General features: G+C 44.1%; 1 protein-coding gene across 10 annotated transcripts in view; it reads left to right on the top strand.

Annotated features, from left to right (window-relative positions):
• The window catches only part of TDP1 (tyrosyl-DNA phosphodiesterase 1), a 75,652-nt gene that overhangs the window by 28,220 nt on the left and 25,692 nt on the right, over positions 1-21,740 (top strand). For 5 of the 10 annotated variants that reach the window (XR_010839435.1, XM_059059276.2, XM_059059277.2 and 2 more), the window contains 4 exons: positions 2,023-2,205; positions 2,818-2,866; positions 4,993-5,059; positions 6,772-6,879. Coding sequence is in view for 9 of the 10 variants with exons in the window: in XM_059059276.2 (XP_058915259.2) it covers positions 2,023-2,205; positions 2,818-2,866; positions 4,993-5,059; positions 6,772-6,879 (407 nt within the window). In the remaining variant the exon portion in view is untranslated. Of the gene's footprint in view, positions 1-2,022; positions 2,206-2,817; positions 2,867-4,992; positions 5,060-6,771; positions 6,880-10,880; positions 10,962-12,454; positions 14,119-21,740 lie in introns of those variants that run through there. The other 5 variants (XM_067027905.1, XM_067027907.1, XM_067027906.1 and 2 more) reach the window with 3 other exon arrangements.

Raw genomic sequence — 21,740 nt, 5'->3', positions numbered from 1 at the left:
TAATTGGTATATTTTGAAGGCAGCTTCATAGTATTTCTAGCACAATTCTGCGCAAATAGTAGGCACTCGATAATTGATTGTCTAATTATAGTTTCCAGTAATTACTTGCATTTTAACATCTTGCCTCATTTATAGGTGTAGAGTTAACGATCCTAATGGCAAAAGTAAATGGAGGATTTTTAGTTTTTTTATTTCTTGTAATAAAGATAATTAGAGATTTTTTATTCATATAAGTATTATAGCTTTTGATCAGCACATCAAGGATTTTTAACACAAATTCAACAAAGAACAGAAAATAGTGTTGAGTGAAGACTACAACTGAGCTATGATGTGTTTTGTTCGCTAAACCATTGCCCTGAGAACTGTAATTACGGCAATGACATTTGCTGCTGGTATGAAAATAAGCCAAGAAAGATCTTTAACAAAATAAAACAACCAGCAAGTTAAAGCTTAAAGTTTTCTCCACCTCTCTCTAGGAGTCAGTATATTGACCTTGGTAAATTCCTTAAAGGGGCTTTCTTAAAAGTCCCTCTTTTTCCATAAATTATTTATGTTGTGTGAGAATTCCGCCCGGCCAATGACAACTTGTCACTTTAATTTCCTTTTGTAAGTGAGACCACAGCTGAAAGCGGGCAAGGTCTTGAAGCCACCATCTTTCTGTCTTGACCTGGGGCGGAGAGGGTCCCACGTACTGGCTAAGTGCACAGCTTTGTGGGCGGATACCCACACCCAGGGCCAAATCCTGACCTGGTTATGAGCCATGTGACCTTGACTTGCTCCTTAACCTCTCTTGACATCCATAAAATGGGCATAATAATAGTACTTCCCTCACAGAATTACGTAAGGATTAAATGAGGAAACGGATGCAAGGCATGTGTTGCGTGTTCGGTCAGCACTAGTGTGTGTTAGCCTGTGGGCCAGTGGTTCAGAACGGCCAGGCGATCGCACGTATTCTGCAGCATCCCAATCTTATTGAAAGCTGAGTAGCATCTTAGAGTTTGCGACCACTTGCCACCGTCAGGAGCTCGTGTTGCATCATAGCTGCATTCCAAGGAAGATGGGTGATCAGACGTCTGTTCCACTGAGGTGTAAAGAGAAGCCCAGGGACTTGGCTAGGGTCATGTACCTGATCAAGGACTGAGCCCAGAATAGCCCAGAATAGAAGCTGAGTCTTGTTGTTGGCTCAGTCCTGTTTCCTATACCATGCTGCACCCAGGGTGGAAATTGAGAACTATTTGGGCTCTTTGGGGAAGTGTGTTTATAAATATTAATGCCTCTTCTGTGGTAAGGAAAATAATACATATAAACTAAACAATACATCCGTCAGAATATGGGCTCCACTGGGGCAGGACCTGCAGCTTTTTGTTGTTTTTGCCATCTCCAGCCTCCAGGAAGACCCTCGGTATGTGTTTAAATGGATAAAATTTCCCAGTATTTTCTGAATTGTTTCTGCAGCTTTGCATAAATATCAGACAAAGCAGGAAATGCAGGTCAGTCTTTAGCAGTGCTTATGGTAGTGTGTATATGTAAATATATTCCCTTTTATTTACAGAGCGTCACAGCTGCCTAGATCCCAAGAGTTAAACCTCTTTCAAATGATACAAGTCAAAATACACAATAGCTTAACCTCCTAGTATTGTTTAGGTATGTTAAACCATTGCAACTTCAAGGCAAAAATGTAATTTCGTATGGCAGGGTTGGTGCTTTATCTGACATTGCTACTAAAATGGGTCTTCTTTTTATTTTTTCAAATCTGTTCTTACTTTTAGTACAAATCAAACAATTTTGGAAGAAGAATACTTGTGTCCACTTACTCCATTAAAATAAAATATCTTCAGTGCTTAAAAATATTTCCCAAAGAAGGAAAATATACTACACATGGGTATGAACTTGGTTGCTAATATTTTCAGCCTTTCCTTGTGAACAAGGCATTCCAAGGGCGGAAAACCATGTTCTGAGTTGTCACAGCATTTCTGTTCACGTGTTGGAGTAACGGTAGCATTCGTTTTTATTCTCTCACAGCTTCTGAAAGAGCACGCCTCATCCATAGCTAAAGCAGAGTCCTGGCCTGTAGTAGGTCAGTTCTCAAGCGTTGGCTCCATGGGGGCCGATGAATCAAAATGGTTGTGTTCTGAGTTTAAAGAGAGCTTGGTGACACTGGGCAGAGAAAGCAGGACCCCAGGAAGTGCTGTTCCTCTTCATCTGGTGAGTTTTCCTCCGCCTTGAGGTCACTGTTCTTACCCTCTAGTCCAGGACAAGAATCAAATAAGTCCTCTTTGTCATAGAGAGATGTTTCATTCTGTGGTTTGGGGATGGAAACAGCAGTACATTAGCATAGTCATTTGTAATCAAGTGGCCCTAATATCATTTGGTGCTGGGAGCTTGCTGGTTTGTTCAGAGCTCCATCTCAGCCACAGGGTAGCCTGCGAATTCTCCATTCCTTCCTTCAGGTCGTCAAGCCAAGGGAAAAACTACTTGATAAAGCATTGCCAGCAGAATTACAAGCATTATTAATTTAAAGACCTTTTAATTAATAATTTTGCTTTCAATTCAGTGTTAATTTGTCATTTCAGAGGGAAAAAAAATACTCAAATGGAAATGTAATGTTCTTTCATTGACTATAAATGCTTTCTGTAGTTTAATTACTAGAAGTTTAATTTTTTTCAGTAAGATGGGAACTTGTTTAAAATTTAAAGCACGTTTTCTAAGTCTTTAGGTATTTCTAATTGAGATTTTCATTTTCTAAAAAACGAATCTTCATTCCTTTTAACAATTAGTTCTTCAATGTGGTACATTCCAATTTTTTTTTTTTTTTAGATCTATCCTTCAGTGGAAAACGTGCGGACCAGCTTAGAAGGATATCCAGGTAATTGTTGGGGAAACTGTCCCGATTGTATTTTTTGTGTGTGTATATTTCATAAATGCCCTGGTAAACTTTTTCTTTTTTAATTTTACTGGGATATAATTGATTTACAATGTTGTGTTAGTTTCAGGTGTACAGCAAAGTGATTCAGTTATACATGGCCCTGGTAAACTTTTTAAAACAAGTAATAAAAATGCCTTCCTCCTTGAGACCAGAAAAGTGTTGGTTAGAAATTTAGAGATTATTCTCTTTTAACTAGATAAGGATCACAAAAGTAGGTAATATTGAGCAGTGCTGTGTTCCAAAGATGATGCCATGCAGTTGGGCAATTTGTGTGTTATTTAATCCTCACAATAATGCTCTGAGTGATTGACATTTTTACCAATAAGATTGTTCTCACTTCTGCCAGCAGCAGATTGGTTGTGCAGACAAGACGTCTGGGTAAAACCAGCTTCCCCTACAGCTGTGTGTCATACCTTTCTCTGACCTCTCTCTCCCCACATCCCCCCTGCCTGAAGTACTGTGTGGTTCTTCCAGATTTGAATCCCAGACACAGATAATATTGAAAGTCCGGAACTTATGCTTAATACTGAGATGAAACCTTTGGTATAACTCAGTTGATATATCTCGTCTTGCAAGAGCTTCATCTGTAAATCCTAGGACTGTTTTGTAGACATCTTTCAGTCTTGTCCTCTATTTCCCTTATGTCAGTGCTGGGCACTAAACTTATTTAGAATTCAGCAGCCCCCCAGATAGTGCAGTCAGGAGGTATTAACCAGAAACCCAAACAGGGTAATGCCTTGGAAAAAGGGGAAGTCTGATTGGCATTTGCTTATGGCTGGAAGCAGAGTGCTTTGAATTAGACCAGCTTAGTCCATTCATTGCTTATCAAACTACATGTGACCCTGCCAGAAAAATCTCAGTAGGGTTTGGAGTGTATTAGCCCATTTGTTGCTTTTTAATGGCAAGCTAAAATTACTTCACTGAGACTCAGGGACATGGTGATTTTCTGGTTTGTTTGGCTGCTTTTTTTTTTTTTTTTTTTCTCCTCCTTTCTGCACTTCTAATAGGCTAGAGCCATTCAAAGCATGTTTTTTAGTAGGGAAGAACTTGGTATTTTCAATAAAGCTATTGTGTAACTAACTGGTCCTTGAAACCTCAGCTATGTTCTTAGTTAATTTGTAGTGGGAGATACAACATGACTTATTCGATATGTCAGAAATTTAAAGCCCTCTTTGGATATAGATTACTATGGAGAAGTTCTAACGTGTTTGGAAAGTCACTGATGAATCTACAGTGAACTTTCCTTCCTTTCAAAGAGGAACAAAAATTGGCTTCTAATTGTGTTTCCACTTGGAACTGTATCTTCGTTCTCTTTGTAGGACTATGGCTTTTAGAATTTCTTTTAAAAATGTGAACTTTCTTCCTTTCAAAGAGGAACAAAAATTCGCTTTTAATTGTGTTTCCACTTGGAACTGTATCTTTGTTCTCTTTGTAGGACTATGGCTTTTAGAATTCCTTTATAAAAATGTTACTGTTTACTGAACATTTTAATTTAGTGATCCTTTTATTTCATTTGTAAGAATCTGTGTAGCTAGGACAAAGTCTATTTGGAAATATCAGTGTAAAAGGTGAAGGAGGCAGGAGAACCAAGTTTTTATCCTAGTGTGCCTTCCCCGAGTGTCCTGGTCTTGGGCAAAAAACAGGTGCACCAGACCTCATCTTGTAAAATGTGGCTAAGGGTGTCTCACCTGCACGAGGACAGCAGGATGGGCAGAGATTCATTCTCTGGTCTTTCCTAACATTTCAGATCTGTGTTATTATAGATGTTAAATTTCCACCACCACTGCCACCCCAGTGATTAAATACCTTTTTCTATTCAGATAGTAAACATTTACTATTTGACATGCATACCTAAGAAAGGAAACCCCATTGAGAGAGCAAACCCAATGCAGGTTTGTTTGGCCATTTTCTTTCAAAGAACTATTCCATAAGATGAGATAAGTAGTGGTTTTCTTTTACCTTCCAACTGTTTGCTGTAGATTTTCTTCTTAATGAAGGATCCTCAAATTATAGTCAGTAATTTTCTTTTTTTTTTTTTTTTTTTTTTATTTTTCTTATTTTAAAAGCTGGGGGCTCTCTTCCCTATAGCATCCAGACGGCGGAGAAACAGAATTGGCTCCATTCCTATTTTCAGTAAGTAATGTTTAGAATGCTGCCTTTGCTTCTTTAAGGTAAAATAAGAATGTTATTTGTCAGTCTGATTTTTTTTTAAGAAAAAGAACCTTATATAATATAGCTATATTTTTTATCTGCACATGTTAGTGATAGAAATCATTAAAACAAGGTTCTAAACATTTCTTGGAAATGGTTTTTAATACCAAAGAGGCAAATATTGGCACACAGAGAAAAAGGTAAATAAAAGAACATGTTGGGAAGTTTCGAATTTACATAAGCAGCACTTTCGTCCATATTTCCAAAATATGTCATCCTTCCATCTACACATTCATACGCTGTGAAAGCACAGGCTTACCGAGGGAAGAATCCACGCCACTCTCTCCAGGGCACGGGGTGCCTTTGGCTTATTGTAACAGTCAGCAAACGGCCGAGTGTTCAGGTGAGCGGGGTGTCCCGTGTCCTCTTCTGGCCGCGGTGGCTGCACATCCTGCGTGTTCTAGGCCAGTTCTAGTTTCATACTTGCTTCAACAAGCATTCATTATGCTGGATGCCAGAAACGAAGGCAGATTACATTTCTTTAGCTTTCAGTCTGGGGGTTCCCTGGCGGTCCAGTGGTTAGGACTCCACGCTTTCACTGCCGGGGGCCTGGGTTCAGTCCCTAGTCGGGGAACTAAGATCCCACGTGCAGTGCAGCGAGGCCAAAAAAAAATAAGCTTTCAGTCTAACTCAGTATGCCATTCATCTTGGAGCCTTTCTTTAATGCTTTCTTTGGAGCTGTTTGGTTTTGCAGAGGACATTTTTAAAAACTGAACTCCTTTCAGTATTGTCTTCATACAAGTGAATGTAACAATCTAATAACGAATCTACCTAATCCTGATTTTACTCCTGCAGACAGTCTGTTTTCTTGAGGGACCATCCTCTTATATTCCTAAGTAAGGATTGTTGCCTCATAATATAGGTCATTTTTTTCCCATGGAACCGTAGTCCTAAAAATGTTGGAAACTTAGAAACCAAACTCAGATATATGAATATCAGCATTTGACTAGAATATTTCTGAATTGTCCCCCTGCCTTTCAGCATTCCATTTTTTTTTTTTTTTTGCGGTATGCGGGCCTCTCACTGTTGTGGCCTCTCCCGTTGCGGAGCACAGGCTCCGGACGCGCAGGCTCAGCGGCCATGGCTCACGGGCCCAGCCGCTCCGCGGCACGTGGGATCTTCCCGGACCGGGGCACGAACCCGCGTCCCCCGCATCGGCAGGCGGACTCTCAACCACTGCGCCACCAGGGAAGCCCCAGCATTCCATTTTCATCTTCATACTGTTTGTATTTTATTCTTTCAACAAGCATTTGGTGAGCCTCTTGTACTCCGGGAGCACAGTTCCTGCTTTCAAGGAGACCAGATGTGCATACATGCGGTTAAAAGCACAATAGAAATAATATGTATGTGTATGTATGTGTGTATTCATAACAAGATAGGAAGGCCATATGAAAGGTTACAGTGCTTTTTGTAGGTGGTGGTAAGTTTTTCTTCTACGTACCTACATTCTGAAATGAACGTGTGTTATGCTGTTAGCTGAATACAGTTTAAGGAGATATCACAGGTCATATCACAGAGAACAATGCACTCACTGTTGTTAGATGATAGAATTTTGCTTTTGAGACAGTTTCCTCATACTAGGACTATGACCAATTTATATTTTCTAATTAGTGATGTGTCTTTCCCATCACTAGCAAATGGTCAGCCGACACGTCAGGCCGCAGCAATGCCATGCCACATATTAAGACATATATGAGACCCTCTCCAGACTTCAGTCAACTTGCATGGTTCCTTGTCACAAGGTACGTAGTTCTTACAATCCTGATGGGAGGCGTTGTTAAAGTGTATTTGTAACTCCTGCTAAGAGTACTGAATAGGGTTCCAAAAAGTGACTTTGTGGATTGTCATTAGTTTTCTGTGTGTATGTGTGTGTCTTATATGAGCCTTATTTAAAGTAGACCCTCGACATGAATCCCTTGGTAGAGGGATCATTGCCTGATTTTACTTGTAAGTGTAGATGTTTACACGGTTTGCATAAAGTTTGTGTTTACTTCTTTATTTAATACTTCAGAAATAGGAATTAGGCAAATTGACATTTGGACTAAATACAGAAGAAGAATAACATGGTAAAATTAATATTCCTTAATTATTTTCTTCGTACATAAGTGAAACTTGAGCAGTCAAATCTCTTTGTGTTTTTTTTAAACATCTTTATTAAGATATAATTAACGTACTATAAAGTTCACCAATTTGAAGTCTACAATTTAATGATTTAGTATTATGAATTATGAATGATGAAACCATCACAATAATCCAATAATCCAATTTTAGATTATTTTTGGCACCCCCTATAAGAAAGTCCCTACCTGTTAGCATTTTTGTGTCTGTTTTTATAACAAGCTATAAAACAGAGCTGGACTAGAACTTTAGTTCCTGGCTTCTAGTCTACAAGAGACCGTTAGGCATCTCTTCATAATTTAATAACACAGTTCATGCCAGTAGCAACTAATTAAGGTATCACAGAGTAGAATTATTTCTTTAATGATGAACAAACTTTTAAACAGAAGTTTAAAAGCTTTCATGAACACACTTTTCAACCAAAGAGCCACTTAGAAGCAACCAAGTTACTTTCCTAGTTTACGGAAATTAGTGGCTAACCTTTGCCCCTGGCTCTGGATACGGGTCCGAGACTAAACAGTGTTGGTGGTGGAGGTTAGATGTGAGAGAGGGCTTCCCAGATGTTTCTGAGGAGCCATAGCACAATGGGAAAGCATACTCTTGAGTCCTAAAGATCGGACTATTCTGTTATTTACTAGCTCTGTGAACTTGGGAAATTTACTTAACCTGGGGCTCTTTCCTGTTGTATAAAATGGGAAAAGTGATGGCTGCCTTTGGGGGTTATTGTGAGAGTTAAATGACAGAGCCCGGTGCTGGAGACATATCAGCCCATGACACAAGAGCTGTCATTACACTTGTTCAAGCTCTGCCCTCAAGGCTGTGAAGGATGGCCAGGGGAATTAGTGCCCTTCTCTTTGCTGTGTGCCTATAAAAAGAGAAACTTCTGCCTGTAAAGAGTAGGTTACCTGAGTATGAGACGTGAACTGTAGATCCCCTGGGTGGAGAAGTCATTGCCTGAGACAGATAGGAAGTGCCAGAGAGAGCGGAGGCATGGAGACCATGTGGCCCCTCTGTGGGTGAGGAGTTTGGGCCTTGGTGAGTGGGAGATTGTTACTTCCTCCCCCAAGTGTATTTTAAATAAAACACACTTAAGAAAACTAGATTATTACCAGTATTCCTGAATTCAAGTGATGAGAAATTAAGTTATAATACTACCCAGTCTTCTATGAAGTTAACCAACAAAAACATGAATTTGGGCCTAGCGTGGATCCTTGAACAGCCTCCCAAGGGACCTGGATACTCAGAGACCACATTTCAGTGTCAGCTCACCTATGTGCTCAGTAACTGTCTGTTAAACCAGCTTACTAAGTTGCAAGGAGAAAAACCTGGCTTTTAATACCGGTTCTGTCACATCCTGATGCTGTGTGTGACCCTCGCTTCCTTGTATACGCTAATGAGTCAATAGGACTCAATGAAATTATCTACTTGCTTCTGATTCTACAGCGCTACCATTGGAAGCATTGCAGAGTGGTAGGCCATCATACATCCCAAGGGCTACTTTATTACAAAGCTTGTTGTTTTGCTCTGTGTTGAGTACCTGAAATGATGTGACATTTCCCTCAATCAGCTCTGACAGATTCTCTACCCATTATGTTATGTTTTTATACTCATCAAGGCTCTTACTGAAATCATACCACTTTGCAGCAGTGTTGAATTGAATTTGAAGGCTGTTCTTCCAACTTTGGTTAAAATCCTCTTAACTATTAGCAGAATGTTTTTTCTCAAAATAGGGTCAAAGCAATATAAAGAAACATATCAGTTATTGGGGAAAAGTGGTCTCATCTAGCATCATTGGGTTTTTGGCTGAGAAAACAGGTGCCCCAAGAAATTAAGCTTTCAAAAGCATGCAGCCCACCTTTTATCCACAGAGTGATCAGAAGTGATCTCTTTTACTCCCCTCCTGCCGTTGGGTAGACTTCCCCTCCAAGACGTTAGTGTCGAAGTCTTCTATGTAAGAGTGCTCGCCGTGGGTCTTTGAGGGTTACTAGAGATGGAAATCCTGGTGCCGGGGACCCAGGGATAAAGGAGAGGAGAGGCTGTTTGGAGGGCTGGCCTGTAGGATGGAAATGGAAACGTTGGGTCCTGGGAAGGGGGGGACGATTCCTCTCACGCTACCGTGTTAGTCGGGGTTCTCCAGAGAAATGGAACCAGTAGATGAGATGCACAGAGAGGTATTTTTATTTTAAGGAATTGTCTCGCGATTGTGGGAGCTTCAAAGTCCAGAATCCATAGGGCCAGCCCGCAGCCTGGCGTCTCGAGTCTCTGTGTTGCAGTCTTGAGCCTCTCTTTACTTGCCCTGGAAAAGACAATTTGGGGATTGTTTTTCCTCAGAGTGGAGTGCAAAGGATAGATGTGCTTCACAGAAGTTTCATGAGGTTTAGTGATTACGATTTAAGGGCACTAAGGGAGGTTGAGATTAAGTTAATCCCGTGAGTAATCCTTTTCTACGGGCTGAGTCTCGTAGTTTAAGGACAGCGTGTGCTCAGCCCTGGGAGCACGGCTGGGAAGAAGAGCGAGGTGTGCTCCTGCCGTGCCGGGGCTGCAGGGAGAGACGGCGCCGGCCCCTCGCCATTCTGCTGTGTAAGGACCAGTGTTAGAAACGTATTTTCTGGCTGGAGCAGGGTCTGGTTGTGTGAGAGACCACCAGCTAAAGCTAAGAAAGTGGTATTTCATGTAGGTCTCAAGGTAGGTCTCGAGGTGGGTCTGAAAGTAAACCAGGTGGATTGGGAGGGGAATCTGAGCCAAGGAGCTGGGGGGGGACGAAGGGCACAGAGCGGAGAAAGCCCATGGGGCTTTTCAGGGAGAATCTGAGGGAGTCCATGCAGCGAGGTGGACAAAGACAGATTCAGGTACCTTCAGAATAGATCTTCTCAGACAAGTGCAACTGTGTTCTTGCCCTTAAGTCCGGGAAGCATCTACTGTCAGTTGATTCATTTAATATTTGGTGGTGGTTTTGTACTGTGAACGTCTGCTGTAATACTGACTGGCTTAATTATAACTTGGAAGTTAATTGAAGAATTTGAAATTTGTCTTTGTGAATCTGTGGCTTCTAATTTTATTCTGGAACACCTAGACCAAAAACTATGCTTGCCAAGATGTTTAAAGGATAACAAGGAACATTCATTTGGGGATTTCGACATGCCAGACACTGTTCTAAATGCTTTATGTACGTTTATTCATTTAATGCTCACAACAGCTCCATGAGGACTTGGAGAAATGAGTGGTTGAAAAGGCTGCCCGTGGTCACACGGTAGTAAGTGGTAGAAGCAGGATTTGAACCCCAGGCATTTGGCTCCAGGACTGGCACTCTTCAGCTCTACCTTCTCATGCCCCTTAATTAAGATACTGTTTTAGTGCTCCTGTTTGCTGTGAAAGACCAGTTAGGTCAAAAGAAACTGCAGCACGTTTTACTTTGTTATCTAAAAGAGAAAAAGCCCCCATAGCACTCCAGTTTTATGAAAGGATACCTGAGAAATGTAACTTCTGTAACAATTCAGAACACACTTAGATCCTGCTCTCCAGCCCTTTCATAACAAGGGAAGGTACAGATCCCAAGCATAAGCGACATCTACTAGTAACTCCTTTCTTTTTTGTTTTTGTTTCCAACCGTATCTCCCAAACCGAGCTCATCTGTCTAGAAGGAGGTTCCTTTCCCGTCATCCCTCTTTGCCCCAGAGGCACCTGCCCACTGTCCTCAGGCCTGAAGCCCGGCTGTCCTCTTGTGCTCTTCCTTCCTTGGAGCGTTTACCGGGGTCCTTCCTCCCGTGGATGCTGGGCTCTCGGGGTGAAACGGTAAGAAGATTCACATAGTGCCTTCGAGATGCTCGGAATCTCAGAGATGTCAGAGCCCAGACGCAGAAATGATTTCAATAGAACGAGATCAACCGTATCCTCGAGGTGGGCACGTGGACGCTTTCGCAATAGCTATCAAAGCTTACTCGTCCTTCACATGTCTCAGAGCTTCCTTTTCTAATCCCTGGACTTCTGAAACGATTGCCTGCCTGCCGTCCCTCCGCACAGGTCGTCCTCTTCCCAGGCCACCTGTCCTTGTTGTCCGTGACCATTCATCTTTCAGAGGCACGGGTCTTCCTCATCGTCCCATGTTCAGAATCCTCGCCCGTTTCCTGTAAGCTGAAGTCTGGAGTCCTCCGTTGGCATTCGGACCCTGGCCACCCCATTTCCACCTTGCCTCTCCTGTACTTCCGGGCGGGAACCGCCAGCAGCAGCCGGGCTGGCCTCCTTTGCCCCTGAAGTCATCCTGCCAGCAGCCCATGGAGTGCCCTCTCCAGATGCCTTGGTCCTTTTCCTCTGCCTCTCCAGCTGTTCATCTCATCAGTACTGTGCTCAGGGCTGGCCTCTTCTCAGGGAGGCTTTGCCAGCCCCTACTGGTCTCTCCCTCCTGCACACCCTTAAGAGCACTTGTGCGTGTGCTTGGGAGCTCACTGTTCTGTCTCATCTTGTAGAGAGGAGAGAATATGAGCTTTACGTCGTCAGACAGTCCTGGACGAGATGATCTGTCTACTCCTGAACGAGTCTTGTGCCGTGAACAAGCTTCTTAACCGCCCTGAGCCTCAGACGCCTCATCTGCACAGCAGCCACGAGGGTGTGAGGTGCCACGCTTGGTGATTTGACCCCCAGGCAGGAGAGTTCAACTTTCAGTTCAGAGCAGTAAATTCACTGATAAAGTATAATGAAAGAGCTGGAAGTGGAAGAGCACAGTCTTGACATAAGGGTCACTAGTGATAGTCCAGGGCGTGTGGCCCCTCCGTGTTACCTGCTCCACCACTAGAATGAGAGGTTCATGCTCTCGTGGAATTTACATTAGGACCAAAGAGGTTCTGTCAAACAGCTGGTTGTACATGTGTTATGTAATTGCAGTGTAATTCTTTTCTGACCATTCTGCATAAGTAGATTTTCACCCAGCAAGGCCCACACTGACTTTCAGCTCTCAGCTTAAACGTCACTGAAACTCTCCTTGCTTCCTCAGCCTCCTGGTGTCCATCTGTCCAACAACTCATGGTACACATATTACTTATTTTAGCCATTGCTCTTTCCAGACACTACTCTGTTCCAGGCAGGGTGTCCATGTGCCCTGGGCTTCTTGCATGGCCTGTGTTGTTTCCCTTACAGTGTGGTTGCTTGTGTGATCACTGGCCTCCCCTCTCACCTCTGAGCCAAGTCCATTTCTGTCTTGTTCAGTGCCCCCCGGTGCCTGGCATGGAGGGGCGCTCAGCACAGATTTGTTAATGAGGAATCGAACGAAGGCCAGGATGGAGGCGGTACCGGTGAAAGCACTGCCTCGACTCTGTGCGTAATTGACTGTGGGAGATGCTTCAAAGGCGAGTCCTGGGCTTGGGGTGTGGCTGGTATGGGAGATGGGGGATGGTCACCATCATCAATAGAGAAGTCAGGAAATGAAACTGGTTTCGGTGGGAGAATGGTCAACTCGATTAGACTGATTTATTATAGTGGGACGGTCAAGTGGAATTGTTTATTGGCGATGTTGCACTCAAGATCGGCGTATGCATGGTATATTTTGGAGTTCTCTTTGGAACTGATCATGGACACCCTGAGCCTTTGTGGATGGTCAGGAAAGAGTGGAGCACAAGGTGGGTGCCTGGGAGGGGAGGAACATACAGGGACTAAACATCACATTAACCAAGTGTTCCATTGCCACACAGATGAATTGGATCCAAGCCTTCCCTCCAGAGTTAAAGAACAACTAACTGGTCACCATCTTCCATGAAATAATCTTCCTTCTACCTAAGAGATGTTCTGTATTGTATTTTGGGCATCATAAAATTTAACCGTTCATTTCAACGTGTATTTATTGAGCACCTGCTATGTAGCAGGTACTTTTCCCGGTGCAGGGAGTGCAATATTAAAATGTAACCCTTGAGTTTATGATGGTGAGAAATACACAGAAACCAAGTTTATGTGTATCAAACGGTGATAATTGCTCTAGAGAAAAATAAAGTAGAAGAATAATTTAGGTGGACAGTCCTTTACTCAAAATCCTTGAGACGATGTATTTGGAGCATGGAAGCATAATATACATATAGTAACTATTAACGTCGCTAGTGGTGTTATAAGTAGCCTCATGTTAGCTTAGGTAAACTTTTGCCACCTAATGAGTGAACAACATTAAATTTTGCCATTAAATATAATAAGTTAGGTAATAGCTTAATTTCCAAGTTGGTTTCGGTTGTTTTAGATTTTCAGAGCTAACGCAGTGCTTACGCTGAGTTCCAGGCATCCTTCTAAGAGCATAGTCCATACACACACATACACTCATGTAATCCTCATAACAACCCGACAACGGAGGTGTTAGTCCCCTTTACAGATGGCAGAACTGAAGCACAGAGAGGGTCAGCAAGCGCCCAGGAACCCCGTAAGATCCTCAGGCACTGTGCTATCCCTGTGTCAGGAAGGGGGGCTGCTCATGAATAGGATGGTCAGGGAAGGCCTCACTGACCTGGTGACATTTCAGCAGAGACCGGAAAGAAACGAGGGAGCCGTGTGGATGGAGAGCTGGGGGAAAGCGTTCTGGGCAGGGAGGTGGCGTTGGGGATATTCTGGTTTGTGATTGAGAAACCAAGTGGGTATCATTGCTGGAGTGAGTGGGATTGGAGGGCCGGGGAGGTCAGAGCAGTAACTGGCATTTTGGTCAAGATAATCCTTTGTCGTGCAGGATTGTCCTGTGCGTTACACGGTGTTTACTAACCTGGGCCTCAGATACGAACAGTCATGTCACGGTGAAAGGCATCCAGATGCCCCATGCCTTTCTAAATATCCCCTAGATTGTCTCTCCTGGTGGGTGGTATTGTCTTTGAGAATAAATTCAGAACTCTGTGAACAACTGATTTATGAGTGCTGCTGTTCTTTCATGTAATGCATTTTCCTACTTTAGAGTGATGAGGTGGGGTTGTAGAGAGAACCATGGATTCTAGTCTAAATGAAACGATAATGCCAGCAAACCTTACAATCCATCTACAAAGTGGCAGACGTATTATGTTTTAAGAATGGGGATTTTAGTGAAAGCTAAATACATCAAAAGCTGCATGCATTTAACATTTTCTTTTGACACTTTACTACTTTGATCTATTACCCCTCCGTGTTAATGTTCATGTTTGGGATGAATAAGTACTTTTTACTAAGACAGATTTCCCAGAAAAAAATTATAACAGTAATAAGCAAGATGGATGATAAGCAGTGTGAATTTTGACTGTAACCTAAAAATGAGACCAGCAGGTTCTTATATTAGTTATCCATTTTATACATATTAGTGTATACATGTCAATCCTCGTCTCCCAGTTCATCACACCACCCCCACCACCCCATCCCCCACCCCCACCTCCGGGAGAGTCATTTCTAATCTGAGCCTTCTCTCACTTATGGAATGTTTAGAGGAGGAGGATAGGAAGTAAGTGTGAAGGTTACCCATTAAACGGTATGATGTATGATGATGTTAGTGAACTGCTTGGTTTTTGTTGGCTACTGACAACCACGTGTTATTATTAAGGTTATGTTCATTAGGCCTCTAGGGAGTCAAGAAAGCGTATCAAGACTTTATCTGTTTTGTTTATATGACATATGGATGTATAGTATGTGACCTAAAGATTTTCCATAGCTGTAGCCTTTTCTCAACTCAATGTGGTTAAGTTAAAAACTGGTCTTAATTATTCTGTATAATCAAGGCAGGTATATTCAGCCAGAAGAATGTGTTCAAAGAAACTTACAACTAGCACTTTAGCTTGAACTTATTAGAATGTTTTATTGGCTGGCTTTTGTTTGGTTGCCTTTATGGAAAGCTATTTATAGTTCTCCATTCTACTGTGAAATCATCCTGTGTTTTATGGGCAGCCTGTTATGGAATTACTGGATCATAATGACAAATACAGTGCTTAAATTTTACCACAGGACCAAGCAGGCAAGAAGATGAGCTTGAAGAAGCAACCTTGGCTGAGAAGGTAGTGGCTATAGGAGTAACTGGCAAACCCAGTGAGAACAGTTATGAAAGCTGTGCATTGTGGGTGGGCAGAAAGCAGCGATCCCTGACGGTTGCCTAGCAACCGACAGGCATTGCAGGATGGTCAGGATGAGTAGAAATGTTCGTGCTGCCACTTTAGGGGAAAACAAGACAAGTGCTTGACTAGAAAACGACTGTGGCTTTTTGAGGAAACATAAAGGAGACTCTCCCCCCCTCTGCTTTTCCACATAATTGTGCAATGTTTCTCTTATGTCTGTTCCTTTGATTCTGAAAAAGACAAATAGTCTTTTTCCTCCTTTGTCTGAGCTTTTTGGGAAAAATCAGATTGGATCACACAGAAAAATATGAATAGATGTCATTGGAGTAGATTTGATTGCCTGGCAATACAGCTCCAAGTTGGTATGCCTCAAGTACTTGGTTACAAATAATGGTTATTAGTATGAAAGTCTGCAAATGACTTCCTTTATATGTCAGAGGTGATTCAAGGTCCCTCACGTTCTTGCATTCTGGTACAAGTAGACCAAGGTCAGTACATGCCGCTTTTCATGCTCGTGGGGGCAAGTCTCCTGAAGCACTATCCCTGATGGGAGAAGGCTTGAGGCCCCCAACCTAGGGCCTCTAGACCCTTCGTACGCTGGCATTGCTAGTGACAAGCTGTACCTGTGGCTAGAGATGACAAGGTACTGTCTGGGAGTTCTGCACCAGGAACTGGCCTCCAAAGAAGATGCCTCACAAATGATAACAAATACTTGTGTGGTGCTTATTATATGCTGACTCATTTAATGCTGACTCAGTTGAGATCTAGGTACTATAATCCTCATTTTAGACATACGAAAACTAAAGCATAGAGACCTTGAATAATGTGGCCCAGTAGGCAAGGTGGTAGAGCTAGGATTCAAACCCAGAGAGTCTAGCATGACTATTTCTTGCCTGTGTGCCAGACACTGCTCTAGGCTTTGGTGATGGATGATGAACAAGACAGGCATGGTCCCTGCCTGCAAGGAGCTTGTGTTCTAGTTGGTGTAGCCCTGTTGCCTTCTGCCTCGGGATCAGCACTGCTGGCTAAGTCTCTGGGGAGAGCACGCAGCTCAAAAACTCGCCGCCAGCCCCCTTTCCTAAGAGCAACTTGTCAGATCGTGCTTCCTCCCCGCTAACAGCCTCCAGCACTGCGGAGCCAGGCCTTTCCCCGACTCTTCTCTCCTGGCCCTTTGACGAAAATGTTCTGACTTCCTACCCATCGCTTTGCCATAGCTTCCCCACCCAGTGAAGGTTGTGCTTTCTGCCAGAGCTGTCATTTGTGGCCCCTGCTGCGCAAGCTCCAATGACAGTGTGGCTGGCCGTGAGAGGCCTGATGCTGCTTTTTCCTAGCCTTTGTGTGTCCTGCCTCTGTTAGTCTTTTGAGCATCCGGTCTGTGCCAGGCTTTGGTAGGGTCCAGTGCTTAAACCTCAGGTTCTCCTAAAACACTTCTTCATCCTGGTCATCAGTTCCCACTTACTAGTCAAAATCCGGGCACCTGACAGATTTCTCGAGCACCCGAGTCTTCTGGCTTCTGCCCATCTACACTGTTCATGCCAAACTCAACCACCCCGCATAGCCGTTCATGCCGCCTAGAGCCTGGATCTTCTGGATGTTCCTGTCATCCCACATTGCTTTGAAGTCCCTTATCATTCATTCAGTCTTTGGCTCATCTGCTCTTCCTTTGCAGATGCACATTTCGGTACCTATTCTTGATACCACGCTGGGCCTGTGGGCCTGCAGACGTCCCTGAGCTTGGGATATTGATCACTAGATCTGCCCATCTACCGAGAGCTTGATCGGGACGTAGGTAGGTGTGTGCACGTGTGTGTGTTCAGGGAAATTCACAGTTTACACTGTGGCAGTTCAGGGCATCCAGGGTGGCAGTAACGCAGGGGTGGTGAGAAGAGAGAGATCACTTCTGCATAAAATAACGAGATGAAGCTTTGGGACGTGGCACGTTTTGTGTTGGATAGGCCGAGGTGGAACATTAGGTAGAAGAAATCGTGTACTTGAAGTCCTGAGGCAGGGGGCGCTGCCAGAGGGGGCGGTGGTCTGGGCTGGCACGGAGAGCTGTGGGGCGGGAGGGCAGCCTGGCCAGTGGATGGGGCAGGGCTTGTGGCCCTGGCCTGATGGGCAGAGGACTTGAGGCTTCGCAGGCGGGGAGCCCGGAATGCCTTTGAACAAGGGAGTGAGATCGCCAACAGTGTTTTGCTAACGTTGCTGATAGTGTCTGTCCTTGTTCAAGGCTTTATAACTGCTGTACTGTCCCCGTGATAAGGCCGTCCCCATGCCCTCTGAGATCCAAGTGGAGCAGGTGTTTTATGAATGTAGAAACAGGTGCAGAGCTGAGGCTGCTCTTCGAGGATATGGTTGAACCAGCACTTGAATGGCTCTTACTTCTAAGTCATGACTCTTTCTGGAATTGGTTTATGGGATAGAATAGAGGAAGTAAAGCGTGGGGGCAGAGAAAACTACTGAGAGACCGGTGCAGAGTTCCAGACACAGAACTATAAAGGTGGCCACAGAAGGGAAAAGCAGAGGGGCGTTCGCAACAGAAACCTTGCAGAAGAATCCAGAGGAACAGGCTGATGGGAGCAGGGTGGGAGGAAGCTGGAAGAATTGGGTTACCTGCAAGGTTGTGAACGGAACTCTCTGAGAAAGTTACAGATGCAGGCAAAGTTCGTGGAGCTGGTCGCTCACCCCAAAGAGGCAGCCCCTCATGCGGTCTTGGAAGGTTTTTGTGGAAAACACTTGTTGGCTCTGCAGCCTCAGTACTTGGTGCTATTGGCTGTGAGGTTCCCAGAGGCTGCCCCACCGTGAGACGCAGGGAAGCAAAGGCGAGGTACTTGAGCCACGTCACAGACTTTGTTTGGGGGCTCAGGGAGGGATCTTCTTTAGAAAGCCTTTCAAGGTCTCTAAGGGAATTGACCAAATACTGGCTATTCATCAGACCTTTCAGTGCTACCTGGATTATAAACAGTCCACTGCCTGCAGCCACACCCTCGCTCTCCATAGCTCCTTCCGTTTTCTAAGCTGTTTTCCCCACGTGGGAAACCAGGGGCTGGACTAGATCAGTGGTTTGGGGCCTTGTTCCCTGGAGCCCTAAGGGTCCTGGAAACCACTTTCAGAGCTCACTGTCCTGCTTTAAATGTTTCCTTTGAACAAAGGACTCTCCACGGGGCTTCCCTGGTGGCGCAGTGGTTGGGAGTCCACCTGCCGATGCAGGGGATGTGGGTTCGTGCCCCGGTCCGGGAAGATCCCACATGCCGCAGAGCAGCTGGGCCCGTGAGCCATGGCCGCTGAGCCTGCGGGTCCGGAGCCTGTGCTCCGCAATGGGAGAGGCCGCAGCAGTGGGAGGCCCGCATACGAAAAAAAAAAAAAAAAAAAAAAGGGACTCTCCAGGTTTAAACAAAAGTTAAAAATATATTACAGTAGGGCTTCCCTGGTGGCGCAGTGGTTGAGAGTCTGCCTGCCAATGCAGGGGACACGGGTTCGTGCCCCGGTCCGGGAAGATCCCACGTGCCGTGGAGCAGCTGGGCCCATGAGCCATGGCCACTGAGCCTGCGCGTCTGGAGCCTGTGCTCCACAACGGGAGAGGCCACAGCAGTGAGAGATCCATGTACCACACACATACACACACACACAAAATATATATATATATAAAAAACAGTAGATAGCCTCTCAGAGCCTATTCTAACAAAATTTCATGGATCTGCTCAAAGTATTAATACTTTCCAAATGTTTCCTTTGTGCCGTGCTTTACAATTTCTTAAGCACTTTCACGTAGAGTATTTTATTCGTTCCTCATTATAACCCAGTGAAGTGAACAGATGGTGTTAAACCCATATTATAGACAAAGAAATTGGTGCCCAAAGGGTGTAACCCCAAGGTAACAGGTGACCAAAACCAAAACTCAAATCTTATGAACCTGTTGCTCTTTTCAAGTTCTTGTTTTGCCTTCCCACTATAGGAGATGGGCCAAAATAATGGAACGTTTCAGTGGCCATGGTTTTTGGGGTTTTGTTTTTTTTGTGTGTGTGGTATGCGGGACTCTCACTGTTGTGGCCTCTCCCGTTGCAGAGCACAGGCTCCAGACGCACAGGCTCAGTGGCCATGGCTCACGGGCCCAGCCGCTCCGCAGCATGTGGGATCTTCCCGGACCGGGGCACGAACCCGTGTCCCCTGCATCGGCAGGCAGATTCTCAACCACTGCACCAAGAACGTTTCAGTAGAAAATGAAATAGCAGTCAGTTTGGGGTTATCACATTGGTTACTATTAAATATACACTGAAATTGTTTGATATGGTGTTCTAGATACCAGTTTTGACCTGAAATATGAAAAGCAACTTTTGATCCCGCTTGACAGTGTTTTTTGTCATTTTGGATTCTGGATGCTGACATGCTGGCTTTTTAAGCCCGTGTGATTCGATTTGTGGGATCAAAGAGAGATGGATTCTTTCACAGACTGAGTTGACCGCTAGGCTGGACTGTGCCGTGGATTGAAAGCTAGGCTTCCAAATCCAGATTCAAAAGGGGGTCGTAACATTCCTGTGTCTGAGAAACAAAGTGAGGTTGCAAGTGGATTTCTCAGTCTATTTGGTGATCTGTCAGAATCGTAACTTGAAAAAGCCCACACCCACATATCTTATCCCTTCCAGACTCTGCTCTTGCTTATCTGTGGAAAAACATGGGTCATAATCATTTTCATTTTTCTTTTTCTGCTGGCATTTCTTTGTTGATACATTGTGTCCATAAATCAGTTACCAGCCCCCAGAACACAGCTGATGTGATGTGTCCTTTTTGGTACTTAATCTGACAAGATTGTTGGACATCTGCAGGATTGGTTTAATTTTAACCATGCTTTTAGGTTCCTGGCACTTTTATCACCCATATCTGTATTGAAAATTGGGGGACATATATCTGTATCAAGGAGACCAAAATCCTTTGGACATCCTTTACAAAATAAAATAGAAGCTCACTGTATCTCTGCCTCCGGGACTTGTGATGGGATTATTGAATCAGTGAAACAATCTGATGAATGATTTTTGGACCCATCTACCACTATAACCTTCTAGGATTAGGAGGTGCAAATGGACCTGTCTTCTGGAGAATTCCATTGCTTGGTGAGTCACACCAGAGAGAAGGACCAGAGTCAGCCTCCCATAAATTTAGCCGAGTATTTAATGATGGTAATAGGTAGTATCTATTAAGCATCATGTATGTGCCCGAGACTTTACACACCTTAATCTGATATAATCTGCACATCACTTTTATGAGGCAGCTGCATTACCAGACCTTACAGGTACGGAACTTGAAGATGCTAAGTGTTGGCTTTAACTGTGATTGAAAGGTATGTGAGCTCAGATTCCGCCCTCACCCACTGGCCTACTGTGCCTCTCCTGCTTACTTGTCAACAATTAGACGTTTTCCCTAGATTTTGTGGTTTAAAAGTTTTTAATTCTCTAACCACAATGAACAAAATAGCCTCGATAAATTGTATCTTCTAAGCCTTTGTGTATTAGTCTCTTTTTTCAAATTAATTAGATATTTCCTGCCCGCCTAACATCTGCAAGATTCAGTCCTGGGAGACATCTGTGGGCTGAAATAGCTATCAACAGCTTCTTGAAAGAGCTGGAGGGGAAAGGGCTCAGTTATCCACAGGAGTGGGTAGGGTGGAAGGCATTGTGGACAAGGAAATGATGTTTGTGAAGGTGTGGAGGCAGTCGGTGAATCAATTCAGTTAAGGGTAGGGGAGCCATGAAAAGACATGCTGCGAAATAAGGTTGAAGGGGGGCTTCCGTGGAGGCTCAGTGGTTGAGAATCCGCCTGCCAGTGCAGGGGACACAGGTTCGAGCCCTGGACCGGGAAGATCCCACATGCCGCGGAGCAGCTGAGCCTGTGCACCACAACTACTGAAGCCTGTGCATGTAGAGCCGGTGCTCCACCATAAGAGAAGCCACCGCAATGAGAAGCCCGTGCACCATGACGAAGGGTAGCCCCCGCTCGCCACAGCTAGAGAAAGCCCGCGTGCAGCAACGAAGACCCAACACAGCCAAAACTAAATAAATAAATTTATTTTTTAAAAAAGAAAGAAGATTGAAGGGCATAAACTTGGTCAGACTGTGGAGGTTCCTAAATGCCAGGCTATACATTTGTTTTCTATATGCTTCAGGAGAAAGGATGCGTTGATACTTGGAGAGCCACTGGAGGAAGACATAGAATGAGAAACCAGAGACAGGGCAGTCTGTTTGGATCTAAAGTCTGGGTTGGGAAGGTCTGAACTAGGGAGATCTTCTTGGAAAGAGAAAGAGAATGTTACAGGGGGTTAAAAAAGCTCGATATCTGACTGTACGTAGCTGCCAGTGGAGCTGACAAGACGACTGAGCCTGACTGAGATTGTGGACAGAACTGAATTCAAAAGAAAGCTGGTTTTCAGAAGGGAAATCATGCTGATAGTTTTTGGTTTTTGGAATGTT

This window comes from Kogia breviceps, chromosome 3, assembly GCF_026419965.1.
Source record: "Kogia breviceps isolate mKogBre1 chromosome 3, mKogBre1 haplotype 1, whole genome shotgun sequence".
Lineage (NCBI taxonomy): Eukaryota > Metazoa > Chordata > Mammalia > Artiodactyla > Physeteridae > Kogia > Kogia breviceps.
Note: the sequence above shows the minus strand (reverse complement) of the source record. Positions and strands in the feature narration are given on the sequence as shown.